This window comes from Xenopus laevis, chromosome 5L, assembly GCF_017654675.1.
Source record: "Xenopus laevis strain J_2021 chromosome 5L, Xenopus_laevis_v10.1, whole genome shotgun sequence".
Lineage (NCBI taxonomy): Eukaryota > Metazoa > Chordata > Amphibia > Anura > Pipidae > Xenopus > Xenopus laevis.
In genome coordinates, this window is record NC_054379.1 from 84,956,224 (window position 1) to 84,979,215 (window position 22,992).

Genomic DNA, 22,992 nt, shown 5'->3' on the forward strand with positions numbered 1-22,992 from the left:
TTGTTTTTAGATGGGGTCAGTGACCACCATTTGAAATATGGAAAGAGTCAGAAGAAAATGGCAAATAATTCAAAAACTATTAAAAATAAATAATGAAGACCAATTGAAGTTGCTAAGAAACCAACATTCTAAAACATACTAAAAGTTAACCCCTTTAACTTAATACATTGGTGAGTGTTACACCTTGGTGCATCAAAATAGGTGTGAACAAATTGTAGTATTGTATTATCACAGGAAAAAAAAATACCACCATAACAGTACACATACACAATACCAAATGCCCTCTCTGTTTCAATTTACGGTAAACGTAGAACCCTGGTAACTGTTCAGCCTTCTCCTTTATGCTTCTTCTATGTCAGGGACATAGCTTGTTAGACCTCATTTGGAGCCCCGCCTTCTTTGATATCTTACTTTTCTTAATGTTATTGTTTCAAGGGTAAAGATTGTAGGGCAAAAACATTACTTTAATTTTCACTTTATAAGGTCTTCAATTGATTTATTTGGAAACCATGGCTTTTATCATTAGAGTCAAGCTTTAATTAGGTTAGAAATTCATGATTTATTTTAAAATTTCCCCTTTAGTGGTTTAAACTAAGTGCATCAATAATTCTCAAGTATTGTTGCTGAGCCAGGTGATTTGTCATAAAGCAGGGAACAAATTGGGTGTATGTTCAGTTAACTTCTAAACTGTAATGAGGGTTTAACCAGATTTAACTTTTTGAACTAAAGGTCAAAGAAGAAACCTTAGATCCATAGGTTCTACAGTGTCATCACAATTTTTTTTTTTTACGGTCAGCTCTTTGGGTTTTGTTGCTGCTGGTTGCTAAGGCATAATAAAAAAAAAAAAAAAAAAAATATATATATATATATATATATATATATATATATATATATATATATATATATATATACACTCCTAACATCAACTTAGACAAACTTAGCAAAGCATAATCCCAGCGTATGTTAAGTTTCCTGTCTTAACTTAATAATTTTAAATACAAGCACTGAAAATAATTAAATCAGATTTAAGAGCCTCTATGTCAGAGGATATGACAGAAGAAATACTTAAGTTCATTTTGGCTTGTATTTAACAGCTATTCTACAGCTATATGAGGGTTCAATTAATATATAAATTGTTTTAGGTTTTCCAATTGTTTTTGCTTTATGTACAGTAGTTTAAATTTGACTTTGGTTTACAATTACCAAAGTAGATGGTTTATAGTTTTGCACTTTGGCAGTGATAAAAGCCTTGTATGTTGTGTACTTTTTTCAGTCAACATGGAAAATATATTCGTATATAACAGTTACACCAAAATGAAAGCTTTTTAAAGTAGTTAACATTTAGGGGCACATTTACTTAGCTCGAGTGAAGGAATAGAATATAAAATACTTCGAATTTCTAAGTATTTTTTTGGCTACTTCGACCTCGAACGATTCAAACTAAAAATTGTTCGACTATCGAATGGTCGAATAGTCAAAGTACTGTCTCTTTAAAAAAAAACACCTACTTCGCCACCTAAAACCTACCGAGCATCAATGTTAGCCCATGGGGAAGGTCCCCATAGGCTTTCCAAGCTTTTTTTGATCGAAGGAAAATCGATCAATGGATTAAAATCCTTTCGAATCGTTTGATTTTTCCTTCGATCGTACGAACGAATGAAATGAGTTAAATCCTTCGACTTCGATATTCGAAGTTGAAGGATTTTACTTCGACGGACGAATACCGAGGGTTAATTAACCCTCGATATTCGACCCTAAGTAAATGTGCCCCATAATATACTGTTAGCATTTAGGGCAGAGACACATGCTGCTATTTCGGGAGATTAGTCTCCCAGCGACAAATTGCTTCTTCTTTGGCGACTAATCTCCCCGAACTGCCTTTCTGGTGGCTAGAATGTAAATCGCCGGCTGGATGGCATGGCGATTTACATTCTAGCCGGCAGGAAGGCAGTTTGGGGAGATTAGTCGTCTGAAGAAGAAGCAATTTGTCGCTGGGCGACTAATCTCCCGAAATAGCAGCATGTGTCTCTGCCCTTAATGGTAAAATCTGTGTGTTTGCAGAGGTTACATAACAAATAACAGATAAAACACCATTGTATTGGCCAGGGCTTATCTGATGTGCTATGTAACCTGTGACTTTTTTTTTTCCCAGCTTGAAGAGCTGCCTCCATGGCTACACAGCAGATTGTTTATATCAACTATAAACTACAATAGTCTTTCTGAAGGAAACATGCTAGTTTTACCACTGCAGAGCAATAATACATTATATTTTATTTACTTTGATACTCTTTTAGTTTTTGGTGTTACTGTTCCCTTAAAAACAGAGGAATCGGGGTCAGGTGTGTATGTGATCTGAAGCTTAATTTGTAAGCTCTACTGAGGCAGGGACTTTTGTGAATGATGACCAGTCTTTTTAAAGTGCAATGTAAACATGTCATATTATACATTATTGCCCATTTGTTCAAAGCTCAAGATAACAGGTGTGTACTACTACAGGGCCTGTAAAATTATATATGTCAATTGTGTTGAATTGTTTAGATGCTTATAGTTAATAAGCTACAAAAAAGCTAATAAACAAAAAAAATCTTACTGATGTAAATTAAATGTTTTTTTTTTTAAATTAAACTAGAATTGTGATAAATAATTCATTGTTAGTTTAAGCAAACTCTTGCTACATTTCTGCTTTTTATTTATGTAAGAGATAATGTGAAAGGAGATAGTGGTATTGTTTTGATTTTTAGAAATATTTTTTTGTTTTTACTTTTGTTTTTTCTATACGGGATGATTACAATTCTGTGCTGCGGATTCTTTTTACTGACTATTGATGTACTTCATAGTAACAGCAGGGGACAACACTATTATTGAGATACCGAGGAAGGTTATGATTCTTTTCATTCAATGGCCACTATTTACACTTTAAACATGGATTTCTAACTGTGAATTGGAATTCACACATTTTTCTTTATCCTGCAACAATCCCCAAGCTAAATGCTTGCTGAATACCAATTACCATTATTATTTTAACTCATACTCAATCCAATTTCAAATTTGGGGCTGTTTTTTTGTTCTGCTTGCAGTGTATAATTAATAGTCATTGCCATACATTAGTTTGATCATTAACACACAGCCACAGTTAAAGGGTTCTCCTATCAAAGTTGACTCTGATTTTGATTACAAATAAACATGATTTGTTTTTAGAGATGCACCGGATCCAGGATTCATTAGCGATTCGGCCTTTTTCAGCAGGATTCAGATTCGGCAGAATCCTTCTGCCTGGCCGAACCAAATCAGAATCCTATCTTGCATATGCAAATTAGGTTCAGGGAGGGAAATCGCATGACTTTTTGTCACAAATCAGGAAGTAAAAAATGTTTTCCCTTCCCACCCCTAACTTGCATATGCAAATTAGGATTCAGTTTTGTGAAAGATCCGGGGGTTCAGCCAAATCCAAAATAGTAGATTCGGTGCATTCCTATTTGATTTTAAACAGAATGGCATTGTCCATTTGTGTTTTTTGGTCTGTTCATTCTTGCAGGTCTTCTCCATGTGGGATGACTTTTTTTCAGTTGCTTTCCATGTTGTTGTTTTTTTACAAAATTGAAGTTTAATTTTCCTGTCTGGTATTTCAGTTTGCCACCTCCGTAATCCAGGGGCAGGCTGTATGGAACTGTTTAAAATTGCTACATTAGTTGATACATTTCTCCGCAACATCAATGAAATATTAGAAACTATTGTATAAATTATAACAGCTGCCTTTAAAGGGGTGGTTTCAATAAACAAGGGTATGGATGGAGCACATCAAACGCAGTCTCTGCCGCAAAACATTCTTTATTGCATCACAACATGTTTCGGACCCCAAGGATCCTTTATCAAGATCTTGATAAAGGATCCTTGGGGTCCGAAACATGTTGTGATGCAATAAAGAATGTTTTGCGGCAGAGACTGCGTTTGATGTGCTCCATCCATACCCTTGTTTATTGAAATTACCTTTGGGTCTCCTGGTGTGGCCTGACTGGGGAGTGAGCACGATTGCACAGGTGAAGGTGTTTGAACAAATCTGCTGAAAATTTAAAGGTGGTTCACCTTTAAAGTAACTTTTAGTATTTTATAGAACCACCAATTCGAAACAACTTTTCAATCGGTTTTCATTATTTTTTTTTATAGTTTTGTCTTTTTCTTCTGATTCTTTGCAGCTTTCAAATGGGCATTGCTGTCCCCTTCTAAAAAAAACCAAATGCTCTGTAAGGTTACAAATGTATTGTTATTGCTACTTTGTGTTGCTGATCCTTTCTATTCAGACTCTATCCTATTATATTCCAGTCTCTTATTCAAATCAATGCATGGTTGATAGGGAAATTTGGTCCCTAGTTATCATATTGCTTAAAATGCAAATTGAAGAGCTGCTGAATAAAAAGCTAAATAACTCAAAAGCCTTCAATAATAAAAAAAATAAAACAACTTGCAAATTATCTCAGAAAATCACTCTACATCATACTAAATCTCAAAGGCAAACAACCCCTTTAATAAAAATCAGGGATTTTGCTCAGCAGGGACAAAGATAAGAAATGTATTAACTAATGTATTATTTAGAACAGTTAAGTTGGTGACCCCTTCCCAGAGGAGCTTCAGAAAGACATAAGGTGAATAATAAAACTTCAAGCTTCAATGCAAGAAAAAAGGTCACAAATAGAAAATAAAAGCAATTGGAAAAAGTTTTTATTTCTGGTGAACTATCTGAAATCAACTGAATTGAAAAAAGTGTTCGAAGGTAAACAGTCCCTTTAATATAGTACATCAGTGTATTCCACTATTTTTCAAGTACATGCCCATTTTATTCAAGCACACAGAGAAAATGGGCATATTGCTCATCATGATCTTGTATTTCTGTTGACCTCGCATCAGTAAATTATTTGTTTGCAACAACATTTTTGTACCTGGTATTAGAGCTTTATGAATACTGGTTTTAGGCTTTTGGTAGCACTTGTAGCAATGTATACAAATATGGTCGAAGATCGCACACTTTATCTGTAGTGTTTACCAGTGGTCAGCTTAAATATTGAATTGGGTACTATTGGAAACAAAGCATATTCGAAAAAAGTTCAACTAGAGGAGAGGTTTTGTGTAGCTGATGACATTAGATCGTTGATATTGTAAAGTTGTGTAGGGACAGCAAGTTACAAAAGTTTCATGTAATACATTTAAGAGAACCACGGTAATCAAAACACCCAGGTTGTATTAGAGGTTTTAGAATCCTTTTGGACTGCTCAAAGTATTTAAAGAATTACAGTCTTATATTTTGTAGTCTCTTGTTATTTTAGTTCTCTACGTTTGGGTTTTTAATGTCCATGTAATGATTTATCACGCTGTGTAAAAAGTGTAGTGAAGCATTACCGGCGATGTTGCTCATTGCAATCAATCAGATCATTGCTTTTGTTTTGTTGAAATCTAATTGCTGATTGGTGGCTCTGAGAAACATCACCGGTAATGCTTCACTCCACTTTTCACACTGCATGATAAATAGGCCCCAAGCATACAAGCATATGAGGCTTAAAGAAGAATTAAACCCCTTCCTAAAGAGAGTTCCCATTTACTAGCCCTCATTCGTCCCCCTCCACGCTTCTTCACCACATAATCTACTATTTAGAAAAGTGTGCTGAATGTCACACAGACCTGTTTATGCAGAGTAGTGTAGCAGAGCTCATGGCTGCCATCTTCGCTATCTTCAGATATGTTTGCTAAAGAACTGCCGACAATAAGTTTTTTCGTACATGCGCAGTTGGAGCTGTTTGGTATAAGTGCCTACTGCACATGGGCTGGAACACTCAGTAAATAGGAGGATAAGAGGATCCGAAGATATGGAACACTCGGTAAATAGGAGGATAAGAGGATCCGAAGATACTGAAGATCGTGTCTGTGAGCTCCGCTGTGCTACTCTGCATAGAGAGGACTGTGACATTCACTGGCACTTTTCTAAATAGTGGACTATGTGGAGAGGGTGTGAATCGGGTAGGTGGGCACTCTCTATAGTAGAGGGGGGTTAGTTCTCTTAATGGCACATTTCTAACATGTATTCTTGACAACATTATAGTTGTGGACCTTTTATTCAAAAAGTCTAAAAAAAAATGTTGCTGTATAACAATTGCTGTATAAAAAAAAAACCTTAAATGGTGTCTTAGAATTATAGACTAAATTTGCGAGCACACATACAACCAATTTAGGATTGAGTTTAATGTAGAAATAATTGGTGTAGCTTTTTTCTATTAAAGGCTTAATGTAATGTTAGACTCCTTTAATTGGATTTGCAAAAGGGATTAGTCTGTCATCATGTGTTCACACTTTATTCCTTAAATCCACAAAAATATACAACCTTCAAAAAATGGTCTGATCTTTCATTTTGTGTGGGGGTAGAATTTTGTTACATGTTGTAATTCTATTTCTTTCTTTTTTATCAGGTTGGACAGCTTGTTTTTAAAGGATTGAAACGTCTAAATCGTATACAGTCGATTGTGTTTGAGACTGCTTATAACACCAATGAGAACATGCTCATCTGTGCACCTACGGGAGCTGGCAAGACCAACATTGCTATGTTAACTGTTTTGCATGAAATTCACCAAAATATCGAACAAGGTGTTATAAAAAAGGATGCATTTAAGGTATATTACTATCTGTAGTGGCGCAACTAGATATTACTGGGCCCCACAGCAAATTATTTTTCAGGCCCCCAAAATGTTTAGAGGTTGACTTGTTTCTCCAATATTTATTGAAATTGCATATGAATTAGGGCCTTGTGGGGCCCCATATACCTCCTGGGCCCCCCTGCAGCCGAAGGGTCTGCTTCCTCTATAATTACGCCCCTGACTATCTGTACTATGCTGTGATACCAACATCTAAGACCATGACTAACATTTTTATGTTCTGTAGATGCCATGCGTGTTACATTCATTCAGCAACAGTGTGATGCTGAATTTGTCAAAGTGAGGCTGTAATCTTTAAGGGGTTCTGTCATGAATTTTATGGTGTAGTTTTTATTTCTAAATTACGATGTTTATAATTTTTTTTTTAGCTGTAATATTGATGTGTGGCAAGCCATCTCCGGTCACTTTGCCTGCTGAACTATGGAACTGCTTTCTGACAGGCTATTGTTTCTCCTGCTCAATGTAACTGAAGGAGTCACTGTGGGACCTGGATTTTTACTATAGAGTGATGTTTTTATATCTACCAGGGAGCTATCTGGGGGCGGGTGGATGATATCACTCCAACTTGCAGTGCAGCAGTAAAGAGTGATGGAAGTTCATCATAGCACAAGTCACATGTCTAGGGGCATATACAGAGCATCTCCATTGGTGTTCAATGACTGTATTGGAATGATTTATAGCCTTTCAGAATAGAACTGAGCCTCCAGCACTGAATTATTAAAAAACCAAATAACCTATCCAGAGAAAAGGCTTTATTTTAAAACCTGGGCAACCTTTATAAACTACTTCCAGATCCCCAGATCTTTGCAATCGTATTTTCAATTTATTTCTTTTACTTTCAGCTTATTTGTCAATAGGGTACAGCAGAGCTACCTGAAACATTTCTCCTCTGGTTTTTCCTTAGGTGCATGTTCTCTTACTTTGCAATATAGGCCCTGGTTTCTCTCGTTTTCTAGTGTGAAACGATTCATCCACGTTGCACTTAAATTATGAAAAATGCAAGAACATGTTTGTATACCTATAGTTTTATTTGTAAGTTCCAGTTCTACAGTAAATGAACCTGGACAAATGTGTTAAGGCTACGGTTCATTTGTAATTCCCAAGAATGCTGCTTGAATTTAGTTCATTATTATTTCAGTGATTGTTGTTTGTGTCCTGACAAAGGATTACCTGTATGAAAGGCTGTGAAGATGTGTTTAGCTCTGATGCAGAACCAATTTTCAAAGTGACGAGGTTATATAAACAAAATCCATTGTCCTCTAAACAGCTGCACTCTACCCCAGCAAAGATAACTACTTTTCATATATCACTATTAAGATTTTTTTGCTTTGAATCATATTTCACAATAAATAGTGATTTGTATTGGTTGGTTTAGGACAAATGACATTGTGCATTTTGCTCATTTATCAACCCAGTGTTGGTTTTTTTTTTGTACAGATTGTGTATGTAGCTCCAATGAAGGCCCTGGCAGCTGAGATGACAAATTACTTCAGCAAGCGTCTAGAGCCACTGGGTATCACTGTAAAAGAGCTGACTGGTGATATGCAGCTGTCAAAAGGTGAAATTTTACGAACACAGGTAGGTTCAGATGAGGTGAAATAAATGGTGTTTAGTTTATGCTTTTATGTCTGCACTATGGCTTTGCTGATATTACTTATTGAATTTGTGGCACAATTTATATGTAAGGTTTGGCGTCAAGGGTAAGTGGAATTTCAACATAGTTCTTAGAAATAAAGTATTCTGTAAACCATCCTGACATTTGGGCATTATGCCTAATCCAAAGCAAGAGGGAAAGAAATCAGTATTTCAAAGTTTATGTTTTCTATGAAGTCAGTAGGCCTTTTTCTAAACATATCTCTTATGTATTTATAGTTGTCACTTTATAGTTGTCACTTTATAGTTAGCGTACTGTTTTATGATATGGGGGTTAATAGCATACCTTAATTACAAATAAACAAGAATACATTTCAGTATACCATGTACAGAGCTAAAAGCCACTCTCTATTTTCACTGTGGAAATTAACTATCACCTGGGGAAAACAGGGCAGCAAACAGGTTTTCCAGTATGGTGTTGCCATTTTTGATGATTATGGTTGCATGTGAAAATCCATTTTCTAATGTTTACAGTCTAGGAGATTACTGATATGCACTTTAAAGGGAACTAACCCCTCTCCCCCTCCTTTTTCAACTGAAAAGCACTCTCTTCCCACCAGAATGCTTTAACTAAGTAATAACTGCCAGGGTACCTGGTACTGAAAGTGACACAACAAAGTATGGCAGTCACCAACTGTGCTGCTCAGCTCTGTACTTTAGCCAGGAGCTATGAGGGACCCTAGGAATTTAAACCTCAATTTATCTAGGGGGGGGTCATGCCTCTCTAAAGTAGTGCGAGTGACTCTTGTCTACTGATTTGTATAGTCCTGACAGTCAACGATGTATGGGGCCAAAATGACAACCTCCCGGACTGCTATGTTTCAGTCCAAGCATTGGCCAGAAAAGTTATTTGATATGTTTAAGCAGGGCCTGAACTTGGTGTAGGCACCTGCCTAGGACATTACTAAGAGGGGTGCAATATAAAAAAAAAATAGTTCTATTTATAAACTTCCTCTCTTGCTGCCCTAAGTCTGCCCTGCAATCAGAGGTCAGCGAGCAAGATTGTGTGTGTCATCTATGGCACTAGGATGATGAGTAGGAAAGATTGCTGTGTATGAGTTCAACCAAATGAGTACCATATATTGTAATGGATGCAATCCTCTTCCAACAGGTATGCATGGGCCCATGTAGGGACTTGTACGAGGTGGCCAAACAGTTGTATCACAGCCGTTTGGCAAATATATTCCCTGTAATATCACTTGTTTTAATAGCAATTTTTTTTCACAACCAAATCTATGCTAAATATTACTTTCAAAGTGTTAAAAGCTTTAAAAATGTAGGCATTTTCTAGCACAATGCAAAGGTATAGCAGTTGTAAAATAAATCTGAATGAATAGCTTAGTAGAATTCTGATTATGCTTCGAGTTGAGATAAAAGCTAATTTCCAAGTTAATTAAGCTGACTTATTCCAAGCATTTTTAGCTTGTGAAAATATAGTGAAACTATATCACGGAGCACATAGTTACATTACATTACATTATTTCTTTAATGTGAAATGGATTTTTAAATAAAGTTTTCTTTTTCATATGTCATATTGGGAAAATGCTAATTAAATGCAATTAAATCATTATATTGCTCATAATATTCTTTCTTCTTCTATAGTTTTCTTTAATGTGTAACGTTTGGATTATTCTAGTGTTTGGCATTAATCAAAGTACTGAAATTTTTACCTTGATAGTACTATTGAAATATAATCTTTAAAAGATTTTTTAACAGCTGAAATGAAAAAAAAAAACCTGCATTGCAAAAACAAAAAACAAAAAGAAAACTAACCTATTTTTTTTATTGAGGGGTATTTGCTTTACTCAGAGTGATGTACAGCAATAAAAGAAGTCTTAGGAATAACCAAAAATGGGTGCAGATGTGTATCCTCTAGGCTGATGATCTTACAGATTTTAAATTATATTTGAGTTCTATTGTATTGCACATATACTTTTTGGCTCTGAAAATTGCTAAAGAGCAGCCCACCGAAACCAAAATGTGATGTAACTTCAAGCTGTAATATCTAAAACTACAGTGAAAGAACCCTCTTGCAAACTGCATTTTATTAAAATTATTGTGCTATCTGTACCTGAAGTCCTTGAGATGACAATATATTTCCATAGCTGTTCCATAGCTGTTAATGTGGGTGAATAAAATCATCATGTAAAGACAGGTAACCTAATAACCTGTATATAAATCATCAGACAAAGCTCTTTGTAGACTAATAGTACAAGAATAACTTACAGCAAAGGAAACTGATTGGAGACTCAGTAATATTGTAATGCTAAAAGCATTGTAGAAGGCCGCAGCCAAGTATGAACACATATGCAATATTTTTTGTCTGTTTGTGCCAACCACACATCATATCCTATTTGAAGTGAGAAAATTGTTTTCTGGTGCTTTAAAGAACATCTGCAATGCTCTTGTCTCTCTAAAGATTTTTTTTCTTATATTTAATTGTCTCTTGAATGATGAAAGCTTTTGACAACTTACCTTTGAACCTTATGCTTTGATGTCGCTATATAATACCATATTTTTTTTATTTTGAAATTCAACGCTATCCTTTTCTTTTTATAAGAGAGCACAGTTTGCATAAAATCTATAAAAGGAATTGTGCCCAGATTTTCATAAATTAGGTTTTTTTTGCTCCCTGTGTTAGTTTTGCTTATTTAAAGAACGGTGGCCTGAATTTAAAAGGTGCTGTAAATCTTAGAGGAACTATCAGAAAATGAAAATTTAATATAAACTTCATCATACTGAAATAAGAAACTTTGTAAATACAATCAATTAAATATTCTGCATTGTTTCTGAAATAATAAAGTTCATTTTCACTATCCCTCTCTCAGCATCTGTTTCTCTACATTCTGTCTTCATGCAGCAGATTGCATTTAAACAGGAGACCAGTAAATTCTACCTGCTGATTGGTTGCTATGGGTTACTGCTCCTGGGCAGATTTAGTGCCTTTTATTACATAACCCTCTTTGGGTTACATAACCCTCTTTGGGTTTGGGGGTTTGAGGGTGTCACTGCAACATATTAAGTGGGAAAGAATTTCAGGAGGAAAAAAGGAATTGGCAATATGAAAAATATTTAACCAGCACCTGACCCTAAATTGAACTTTTTGAGTGTATAATGAAAATGTATTTTAAGATTTGAATATTTTTTAATACTTCAAGAAATGAAAATGTTTTAAGCAAAGACACATGGGGTGCTATTGTTTGCACCCAACAATAGTTTCCCTTCCACATGCAATGCTCCAGCATAATCGCTTGAAAATGCTAGATACTCTCAATTGCATTTGGCAGTCTTTTCAAAGAAAAATCATCCTTGCACAGACTAACTAAACCTCGGCTTTCCTGTATGCCTTCTCTGTCCTTTATAGCATATGTCCCAGATAACTGCTCATCAAGCACTTTTGCACTGCCTCAAAGTGCACTGAACATACTGCCACATGTGGGCAGGTCTGTGAAGTGGATACACACCTTTCTAAAGGATGTTCAGTCATGTACCATACTGTAGCTCTATGATAGATGTAAAAGCAGTGAACAATAACAGTTTGGGCTGACCATCTGATTGGTAATACAAGATTTTAATACAAATGTGATTCTTTGAAACTGATTACGTGTTATTCATTTTCCCGGGTTTTCAATACGTTAACTTAGCATAGCCCTATAAGGTATAAAGGTTACATTACACTATAGGACAAATATTAAGTTTGACATTAGCTCACAATTTTTATAGTGGAACAGATGTAAAAGGTCACTGTGCATTTATTGGGATTCAGCAATTGGTATTTTCTGTACATTAAGTACATTTTTATCTTTGTGATGACAGTCACTGCCTCAGAAAATACAGAAATGGAATTGGGGCAGTCATTTTAGTCACTGTTTATCAGCTGAAGTAAACTGCTTTTTAGTTAGCCTTTTCTTTTCCCCTTGTTTTATAACATCACATGTAAGCACGCAGAAACCCAGAACCACATTACTATTGCAATTCTTGCTATATATAGTAAATTGCATTATCCTGAATTGAGTGATGGGCTTTTACATTTTATGGCATAAACACAGCATGCAAAATTACCTACTTAAAGATGGAACCTTTGTTAATGGGAGAAAGGTTCTCAACTCCTGCCTCATAATGCAATGGTCCATGCATGTTTTATTCCTTTACTAGTATAAAATTGCTTAGCAGCATTCAAGTAAGGCTTGCTGTTAACCAAGTGCCGCCTTTTTGTAATGCCATACAAGTCCAATTTTCTCTAACCGAAATAAATCCTGTACTGTACTAAATCATGTACCATGTGGAGGAGTGTGATTATTTAAGGTTTAGCCGTTGAGTAAGTATATATGTTTTTATCCTGTTAGGATGTTAATGTTGCAAGGAAAGCAAAATAATTTACTGAACCTTTGGGACTTAAACCTAGCCCGTGTGCATTAATCAGCTTATTCAACATGTATTACTCACCATGTATTTTATTTTCAATACGTGTAAGAGTTGTAATTTATTAACAGGTACAAAGGATCCTTCCTGTTAACCCAGATTTGTGCTTTCTAACCACAGAGCAGTAAATGCTACCTACTAATTGGTTGCTATGGGTCAATCAAAACCATAGAAAATTTTGAAGTTATTATTATATTACCATACTAAGGTCCAGAAAAACAGAATCACATATATGAAACAAAAGAAATTCTTGCCATAATATCTGTTATTCCCTTTACCCATTTTCTTTGGGTTATTTTGGCATAGCACTCCCTCTCTTCTTGTGCCTGTACAGAATAAAGAGGATTCACAAACAAAAACGTCCCTAGTAACTTAATGCATTTTTTTCTTTTTGCAGTGAAGGTAAGTGCAAGCACAAGTAGCAGTTAACCCACCACACCTCAAGGCATCTGTTGGAAGGCTTATAAAAGAGGGCCTAATTATAAAGATAAGAAACAAAAATAATAATGTAGCCTCATAGTCACACTCATTTGACTTGTATGATCCTGGCAACTAGACAGCATTACGAGGTGTGTTTTGTAGAACGATATCTTGGTAAACATTTTACCCTCATAGTTTTTGTTTACAGTACATTCTTCTTCAGAGACATTTATATAGTAAAAAGATATTTGCACTTTTATAATTAAAATATTAAATTATATTTCTAATGTATAATAATAGTATAGCATTTAATAACACTGCTGACTGCCTATAATTTAGAAAGCAACATAGCTTTTTAGGGACTAGTTCTCCTTTAATGCAAGAGATATATTAGAATATTTGGCACTAAGCAGTTTGTCAAAATATTCAGCCAGTAAAGCTATCTAATTCTCTATGGAGAGAACTGTATTACAAGTAACTTTTCTTTATCAGTTTAATGTTCTCTCTACACAAAGACTGCCGTAGTACTTCAAATGCTAATCCTGTCTAGGCCTTCAGTGGTTGTACTTCAATAACACATGACTTTCAGCTGACCTTATGCTTACCCATCTAAATTTGTTCATCTAAAGGGAAATCTCTTACAAAACCAGGATTATATTGCAAAAACTTCTTGGATTTATATTGAGAAAGTTTTTGTTGCAAAAACACTTTTTTTTTTTAGGATAATAAGGATACAATAGCCCTTACAGATACTTCCATGTCTGTGTTTAGAGCTGTTACATCTAATGCATTTACAAATTCTATTTAACACTGCTAGAGGTTTTGATCTAATGAAAAGCCTTGTAATTGTAACATTTCTTTTTGAGTCATTTGGGTATCTCTTATGATTTCTTCTGATCATGATGAATTTGTTTAATGACTTTTCTGTGTGCATGAAATATATATATATATATATATATATATATATATATATATATATATATATATATATATATATAGCAGAGAAATCAAGTATTGAGCATGGCAGCGTTTTTTTCTCAGTAATATATTTCTAATGGGGCTGTTGACATGAAATCTACGCTAGATGTCGGTAACAACCCAACGGGGTTGGGTGTGTGTTTTACCCAACCCGCTCATCACTATTAGCAAGTGATGCCAGATTTTTAAACAACATAGTATAAAAAAAAATCTACATTATGAAAAAGTTTTATTGTAAATTTGATTAATAAACAATTTTATCCATAGTAAACAAGTTATTTCCAACTTAATGTCTACACACACTGAAGCTGTGCTATATGTTTTAAGTTTTTCCAAAATGTACTGCTGAGTAGTTCTGTTTTGGGTGGATGCAGAAGAATGTCTGTAGTCTGGATGGGAGAATGGGAGCTTCAGGACACTCTGGGCTTGGAGGGTGGGAGCAGAAGTATTCCCAGGCTAGGAAGGCTCCAGCAAAAGGAAACACAGGGTGGAAGCAGCCTGGGGCGAGAGGGCAGGATCAGAAGGACACCTAGGGTATGGTGTATTGCCAACTATCCAAAAGCCTATCTTTATACCATCTCCAGAGTCAGCCTGTTTTTTTGTGTATAGTATCATTGGACACACAGGGAGACTCTTGCCATATTCATAGCCTTTACAGTGTACTTCAATATATGTATTTGATGCTTATATATCAAGAGATCTTTTTCTATCAGTAAACCTATTTAGAGGAATTTAACTACAAACATTATTTCTGTTCTCTGGTGACATATTTGGTGTGGCAGTGAAATGCAAATACTTTGCCCGATCTGGTTTTTAGCTACAAATGAGATTTAGTTCACATGGAGGACTCGTAAAATATTTATTAACTGTTCAGTGCTTCTTAAATCCACAGCAGAAAATGCATTCAGAATAGTCTCTGTAGTTTCAGATTGTGAGCATATATCTGTGCTAACTTTCAAACCTTTTGTAAAGTATTTATTTTTCTCAAATGCTAGACTGTGATAATTTTTGTACAATTATTCTAGAATGTTTCAACATTCCTTATATACCACACCCCATGTTATATTTGTTATGGGTCGGGGTGCAATGGAATTTGAAGAATAATCACATATTCATGTTGACTAAATACTCAGCAGTTAGACTATAAACTGTTGACAAACCATATCTACACCGTATTCCCAGAAAACCCTTAAACCTATAACTCACAAGCATCATTTTCCTACAACAGCACATGAAGGGGCCCTCAGGCCACTTCTTATAATGTCCCTATTCATGGACACGTCAATGTCTATCCTGGTATATAAGTGCTGCAGTCATTGCAAGTACACACAAGGGTCAATATGAAAAAGAATTTAGCTTTGCAGAAGAATAGAATTTCTCTCACTGAATGAGATTTTAGGTATATATCAACAATTATTGAGAAATCTAGTTAGAATTTTCTTGATAAAAAGTTGAGTTGAAACCAGCAGAGATCCATTTAATCAGTGTGTGTTTCAAATAAGATCTCGCCTTCAGGGTCTTCACTTCACAATTCTTCATAGTTACTGAGCATCCAAAAATCTGTGGGAACATTCTGTTTGATAAATCTGCCACCAAATGTGTCACAGTCCCAGGGGTACTGCACCAATGAGGCAAATTTAAGCACCAGTCGTGTTACCAGGGGTGGCAAAAAGCTGCTTCTGGTACCTTTAAGAGCTGTATTTCAGATATTTAACCTGCAAATTTGGCTTTTAGTCTAGCAGCTCAGTAATTCCGGGGCAGATTTTGAGCTGTTACAATTTTGCAACTTTTAGTTGATAAATTTCTCAGCAGCATCTCTGGAGTATTAGCAACTAATGTATCAATTCTAACAGCCACATGTAATGAAATGAAATCTAGTTAGGAGCATGAAAGCAGCATTACCATACCAGAAAGATCATTATATTACAGTATAGAGTATTAAATGCAGATGGATTTAAGGGTACATTGAGACACTTATTCTGCCTGGCTTAATTTAATTGTTCATTCTCACTGTGATTCAGTTTATCATATTTATGGCCACTGACTCCATTAATAATGTCATTGCTGAATTGACTATCATTTTTATTATATACATTGGACTGGCAGATATTATGCTAATGCCGATGTTACAGTACCTGGCTAATTTGTTCAATATACAGGGATGCAAATGACTGCTAAATCACTCATGAACTTCTTGTTACAGCTTATAATGAAAAGTTTTAGCTTGTACGGCAACCTTACTTTATTTAATTTGCAGGCTGTGAGACACAAGGCCCTGGATGATCCCTGTAGGCCAGCCACTCATCCAGCTTTCCCAATAAAGATTTTTGCCATTAAATAATTGTTTTGGCTTATTTAAAGGTCTGCCAACTGTACAGCTGGATCAATCCATTTTAACTATCAGTGTGTTTGGTCACAGATATTGTGAACATGATCTTGTGTATGGGCATTGTTACAGAAAGAGAAAATACAGCGGAGAGAACAGTAGTATAGTCAACACTAGTCTGCTATGGGTATTAAATAGCCAGCAGAATCCCAAAATATGGGAGCGCACTTCCAGGGTCACAGATTGGTCGCTTCAATTTTTCAGTAAAAATTACTTTTATTTAAACATTGGTTAAAAAGAATTACATCAGTTTATAGTCTGACGCGTTTCGTATAGACATACTTCATCGGAGACCGATCAAGTATGTCTATACGAATTGGTCTCCGATGAAGTATGTCTATACGAAACGTGTTAGACTATAAACTGATGTAATTCTTTTTAACCAATGTTTAAATAAAAGTAATTTTTACTGAAAAATTGAAGCGACCAATCTGTGACCCTGGAAGTGCGCTCCCATATTTTGGGATTCTACACGGCGGATTGTCTCCTTAGCGACGGACTCGGGGCGGCAGCACCCGGGTCACATTACCAAAAGGGTAAGCCTATCTGTATAACTTTACATGTAAAAAATATTTTTGACACAAGGTCTTTCTCCCCCCTTTTTTGGGGCACCAATAAGAGCAGGGTTCGGGGCATATTGCACCCGAACCACTACATTAGAACGGTGAGCTAATTGAAAGCACGGAAAATGTGTGGATAGAGCTTATAGAAAAACTTATAAATTCCTCGTATTGGATGCATGGTGTAACATTGTTTAAATAGCCAGCAACCTACATTAATCCAGGTTTTGAGTGTTACAGTTTAGCTTTGGTGTAGTTATTCTCTGGTTTTCAACCTTATCAGAAACTGCCCTGTAAACCTATTAGGAGTAATATGCTGACTAATGTAAAAAATATTAGTAGAGAACAGGTAGTCCCATGATTTTATAAAGGCACAATGCCTCAGGTTAGGTTTTTTTGTAAAATGAAATGGGGCTACATAGGCATATTAGCTTTATTGGTCTTCATTTTGGCAGGACAGAGATAAAAAACTGGGCTAAAAGGAGCATGATTCCTGTAATTTGGGGATTTGTTGGATGATTTGGGGCACATCTGGTTATATAAAGGGTGTAATATAATATAAAATGTGCTGACATTTGCAAAAATATATGTTATTTAGTACAATAAAAACTTTTCATTGAGTTATGTGGCAGAACAGGTTTATAGAGAAGTGTTTATAAGAATCTATTTTTCAGTAGATGATTTGCATTTGTGTATTATAAATATGTACTCCATAGTAAGAAATGCAATTGATTAATACACTTCTTTTTTTAGTACTGAATGTATTAAAACAATCTGAAACATAAATAAAAATAAATTCCAGTATAACATCTAAATCAAAGTGTGCAGTAAAATACTACTGTTTATGTGTTGTATGTGAATGTGCATACACAATTGCTGTACCTCTTGGTATATATTGTATTTGATCTGAATCACATTTTCTAAGCATCTCACCTACAAGCTTCAGTGAACAAACTGTTCATTGGGGATTGCTGTTCAGGAAGGGAGTTAAAAAAAGCTTAGAAAGCTGAATAGATTCTGGCATCCAAAAGATTACAGATGATTAATTGTAGCTGTGATGACAAAGTAGAAGTGAATGGTAAGACAGAGACCATGATAAGAGTGTCAGGTGAGTAGTGCTGAGGATGGCAAGCTGCATCAGGACCTCTGAGTAATATGGATGACCGTGCTGATGGGTTTTGTCAGTTGATGGACTCTAATATTGAGTCGTGAGACTTAAAGTCCCTTTTGCAATCTGGTACTAATAAAATAAAATAATAGATCTGAAAATTTAGCCTGCTAAATTGAAATAATTCTTTTTCAAGTTGCCAAGGTCCAATAAATATATTCACTTCTTTCATACTTGATTTATTATTTGTCCAGATTTTTTTTTTCCCTCTAAGAATGTGTGCATTTTTCCTTATGGCATCTAAGCATCATTCTAAGGTGAACACATGGCACACACTCAGAAAACTATAAATTTAAAATCTAGGTATTATTCAAGGTTGGAAATGAATGTCCATTTCCATTATTTGTTGTGTAAAAAATATAAACTCATTAATAAAAAAAATTCTGATCAAACAATGTATATTGTTTAAAACAGATTTCCCTATCTCATCTGTACTGGAGGCCCCATTCATATTTTTACATTTTTATGAAAAAAATGTAATCTGGCAATAAGTTTTGGTGTTTCTGCAAGCCAGAGACATTGTTTTGAGAGAGGTCTAATGCATCATATTTAATGAACATATGGTAATTTGCACTTCTACTTAAAAAGAAACTGTTATTTCTGACTTTAACTTTATTTGTTTTTTTCTTAATGATCTGTAGCAAATGATTACTCATGATGGTTTTGAAACAGAAAAAAATACTATTACAAGTCTTTTTATAGTCAGAATCAATTGGCATTTGCAACATAGGTAATTTATTTTCCTTCAGACGTATATTCAAAATTACTTCCAGGATTAATGTAATATTTATTTTAGATATTTCTTCTTGCAGTTGGAAATGTTACATAGTAGCTCTTGCAAATATTTGTTGTTTTCATTTTTATCTCCCCACTCATTCAGGGCAGATAGCTCTTGTTTATATTATTTTGTGCCACTTACTTCAGATTTTTGCCTCTACCTTATATGTAGGAATTGAAGTAGTAAATGTTGTTGCCATTCCAACTCACCTAAATGAATGTACAAATATGTAAAAAATAATTGTGCCTCAGACAGATCATCCACTGTGTTACAAACAAATGTTGCATGTAAGCCCAACAGTGTCACCTACAGGGGAAGAAAATAGATTACAGATTTTTTAGCAGGCAAAACATGATAGAATATTTGCATGGAAATGTTCTTTAAGTCAAGGTTGCCAGTAGCCTATTAATCACTACCACCATTTTTGTAAAGCATATGGATCACGTGCAGAAACCTAATGCTCTGCAATGGATTAGATAGGCTATTGTGTATTCGACAGCTCGGTTTTCATTTGGTTTCTTACTATAGTGGGAATTCATTTAGAATGTATTTGTTTTAAGAGCTAAGAAACCTTTAGCATTTTCCAGTACAGCTTACATTGTTCATGTTACATGATGAGAAGCTGTAAAACTATTGCCACAAAATTATTTCTTTTATAATTAACAGGAAACACTGCTTTTAAATACCCCCTTTTGCTCAATGCTTATTTGATTAGCACCACTTTATGTCCTTTTTTGTCTACTTGTTTTTCAGTTGTGTGTGTCACAGAGAAAATAGATGACACTGGGGTGTAAACATAAACCTGATGGCCTATATTAAGTATATCTTCTGTGTAAACAGGATCAGCACTCACACAGACTATTTTCATGTAAAACAGTCAACATTTTGGATGCAGATGACCCTTTGATAAACGAAATACTGATGAAGGGTGCTGTTGGTATCCTCAATCATCCGTGAATATTGCTCAGTTAACATGTTTTGTGAGTAAGACAACGTGTAACACTAGAGTAGTAAGACAATAAGAAGTCGATTGAGATCATCCTGCTAGTATCTCTTCCAGCACATTTCTACCTATGTTGCAGCCATACGGACACAATCTATATGCCACTGCACATGTTTTATAGGTCACATTTTGTGGTTAAACTCTACAACATAAATTCTTCTGCTACAATGACATCCAGATTGAGATTATATACAACTGTCATTATTTTAACCCTATTTAATTTTCTTTAAAGGATAACTACATTTTAACTAAAGAAAGAGGCTAAGGCAACCACAGCCCAGTGAAGATCTCTCTCTCCAAAGATGCCCCAGTAGCTCCCCATCTTCTTTTCTGCTGATTCACTGCACATGCTTTGTGCTGCTGTCACTTAGGGACCCACTCACAATATACAGTACATATAGAATATAAATGTCACAATATAATATAATGCTGATTAATAATTAGTATAGATAATTACTACATGGCAGTACAGAAACCAGAGCAATCAGCATTAGAATTTAATAATCAGCCCTGTGCATCGGTTTATATTACAAACAACCCTTTTCTGCTTGATAATTTGCGATGACCCCTACGCTTTGTATCTCAACAGCTGCTCAGAGTCCACTGAGCATGTGAGTGTCACACCTTCCAAGACGGTGACCCCCTGTGACAAGTTTGGAGTTCTGCATCACTGCTGCTATTGGGAAGCTGAAATTTTAGGCTGGTGCAATAAGTTCATTATATTAAATATGGCATTTTTAGCCATATTAATTTTTAGGGTTAAGTTCTCCTTTAATGCAGTGGTATTATTAAGATATTATCATATTGATGTTTTATTCTCTTTTTTTTATTAGCGTCAAATATCTTTCAACTGAAAATACATTTAACTGTTCTTATAGCTAACAGTAGACCACTCCATGATTCTGGAAGGCAGAATTGCTGTCTAAGTAATTGAAGTTATGATGTTACTCGGTTCAATAACTTTCCCCATCCAAGCAGCCATTTAAGGCTAGATTAGAAAACAGCAGGAATTCTGTCTTTCTGCATTAAGCTACCTAAAACGTATTAGCAAAGATAATTAAACATTCTTCTTTATAACATTTACTCTTTAAGTAGTTCTAATTTGTAAAATTACAGTAATTGTTTTCTACAAAAAAATTAAAAAGCAAACATAAAAATATTTGTATTTCTCTTTTGCCAAATAAATCCAGATTTAAAATGGAAGTTAAAAGTTTTAGTAAGTTGTGTAATAACTTGGGTAAACATTTGCCTTGGTCTGCTAACCACCTGTAACCAATCAGCAGTTCGATTTCCACAGTCTAGTGGAGTAAGACTAATGAAAGCAAACATTTTGCCCATGTTGCATCTCAAAGGTACATTGCTTCAGATGTTCTTGCATTGAAGTTAAAGATATGAATTCTGTTAGCTTATCTTGAAAGTCTTGCTCACATTTTAACTACAACAGATCAGCAAAAACAAGTAACCTATTTACAATTTGTTTACAACCTGTTGTCAAATTTTACAGAGTAATAATGATAGTTACTGCTCATTCAAATATTCTGGACCCTTAAAGGGGTTGTTCACCTTCCAAACACTATTTTCAGTTCAGTTGTTTACAGATTGCTCCCCAGAAATAAAGACTTTTTTCAATTACTTTCCTTATTTATTTTTTACAGTTTTTCCAAAATCTAAGTTAAAGTTGAATGTTTCCTGTCTCTGGTATTTGAGTCTGGCAGCTCAGTAATTAAGGAGCAGACTCTGAAATGTTACACTTTTGCAACATTTAGTTGATACATTTCTCAGCAGCATATCTGGAGTATTAGCAACTATTGTATTAATTCTAACAGCTGCCTGTAATAAAACCCAGAGATTCTGCTCAGCAGGGACAAAGATAAGAAATGTATCAACTAAACGCATCAGTTTAGAACAGTTTGCAGGGTCAGCGACCCCCCGACCAGAGCTGCTTCAGAAGGTGAAAAATTACACTTTTACAAAAAAACATAGAAAATAGAAAGTAATTGGAAAAAGTTGGCATTTCTGGTGATCTATCTGAAACCAACTAGTTGTTTGAAGGTGAACCACCCCTTTAAGAAACAGGTGTCCCCAACTTTTATTACCCATAAGCCACATTCAAATGTAAAAAGAGTTGGGGAGCAACACAAGCATGAAAAAATATTTCTTAGGGTTTCTAAATAAAGAATATGATTGGCTATTTGGTACCTGTTTATGGATTGCCAGCCAACAGGAGGCTCTTTTCGGCCAGAAACTTGAGTTTTTATGCAATCAATACTTGCATCCAAACCAGGAATTGAAAAAAAAGCATTTGATTTGAGGCCACTTGGAGTAACATCCAAGGGGTTGGTGAGCAACATGTTGCTCACGTGCTACTGGTTTAGAATGCAACACTTAATTTTCTATGCTGAAACAGTTCTTCTGATGGGTTATAGTTCTCTATGCTGTTGCTGAACATAACCATCCCAAGGAACAGAATGGTGTCCGCTTCCTTCCTCAGCCAAGCAGATTCTGACAACTGCACACAGGTATTCAGAAATGTGCAAGTGAAATCAAGTACATTTTCAGAAAGTGATCCTGATGGAAAGTTTTGAGTTATAAATAGATCAAACTATTGAATATTTCTTCTGTATTCCCCAGTTTTGATCAATAAAACATCAGCCCCTTAGAGGCACATTTATCAAGGGTTGAATTTGGAATTCATGTGAGTTTTTTTAAAACTCCCCTAAACTCCCATAACTTGGAAATTTGACTAATAGAAATTTATTAATAATTTTTTTTTTTTTAAACTTGAATGAATTTAAACGACCCAAAAATTAAAATCAAACGCTTCAGGTTTTTTCTCCAAAAAAAACTCAAATGTCAGGAATGCTGCAAAGATCTCCAAATTGATCCATGGACCTCTCCCATTGACTTAAACAGTAATTCAACTGGTTTT

The 22,992-nt window shown here is 35.1% G+C and overlaps 1 protein-coding gene across 2 annotated transcripts in view; it reads left to right on the plus strand.

Moving 5' to 3' along the window:
• The window catches only part of ascc3.L (activating signal cointegrator 1 complex subunit 3 L homeolog), a 327,995-nt gene that overhangs the window by 79,183 nt on the left and 225,820 nt on the right, over positions 1-22,992 (plus strand). For both annotated transcript variants that reach the window (XM_041563009.1, XM_018263366.2), the window contains exons 9-10: positions 6,453-6,653; positions 8,133-8,273. In XM_041563009.1, the coding sequence (XP_041418943.1) occupies positions 6,453-6,653; positions 8,133-8,273 (342 nt within the window). The remainder of the gene's footprint in view (positions 1-6,452; positions 6,654-8,132; positions 8,274-22,992) is intronic.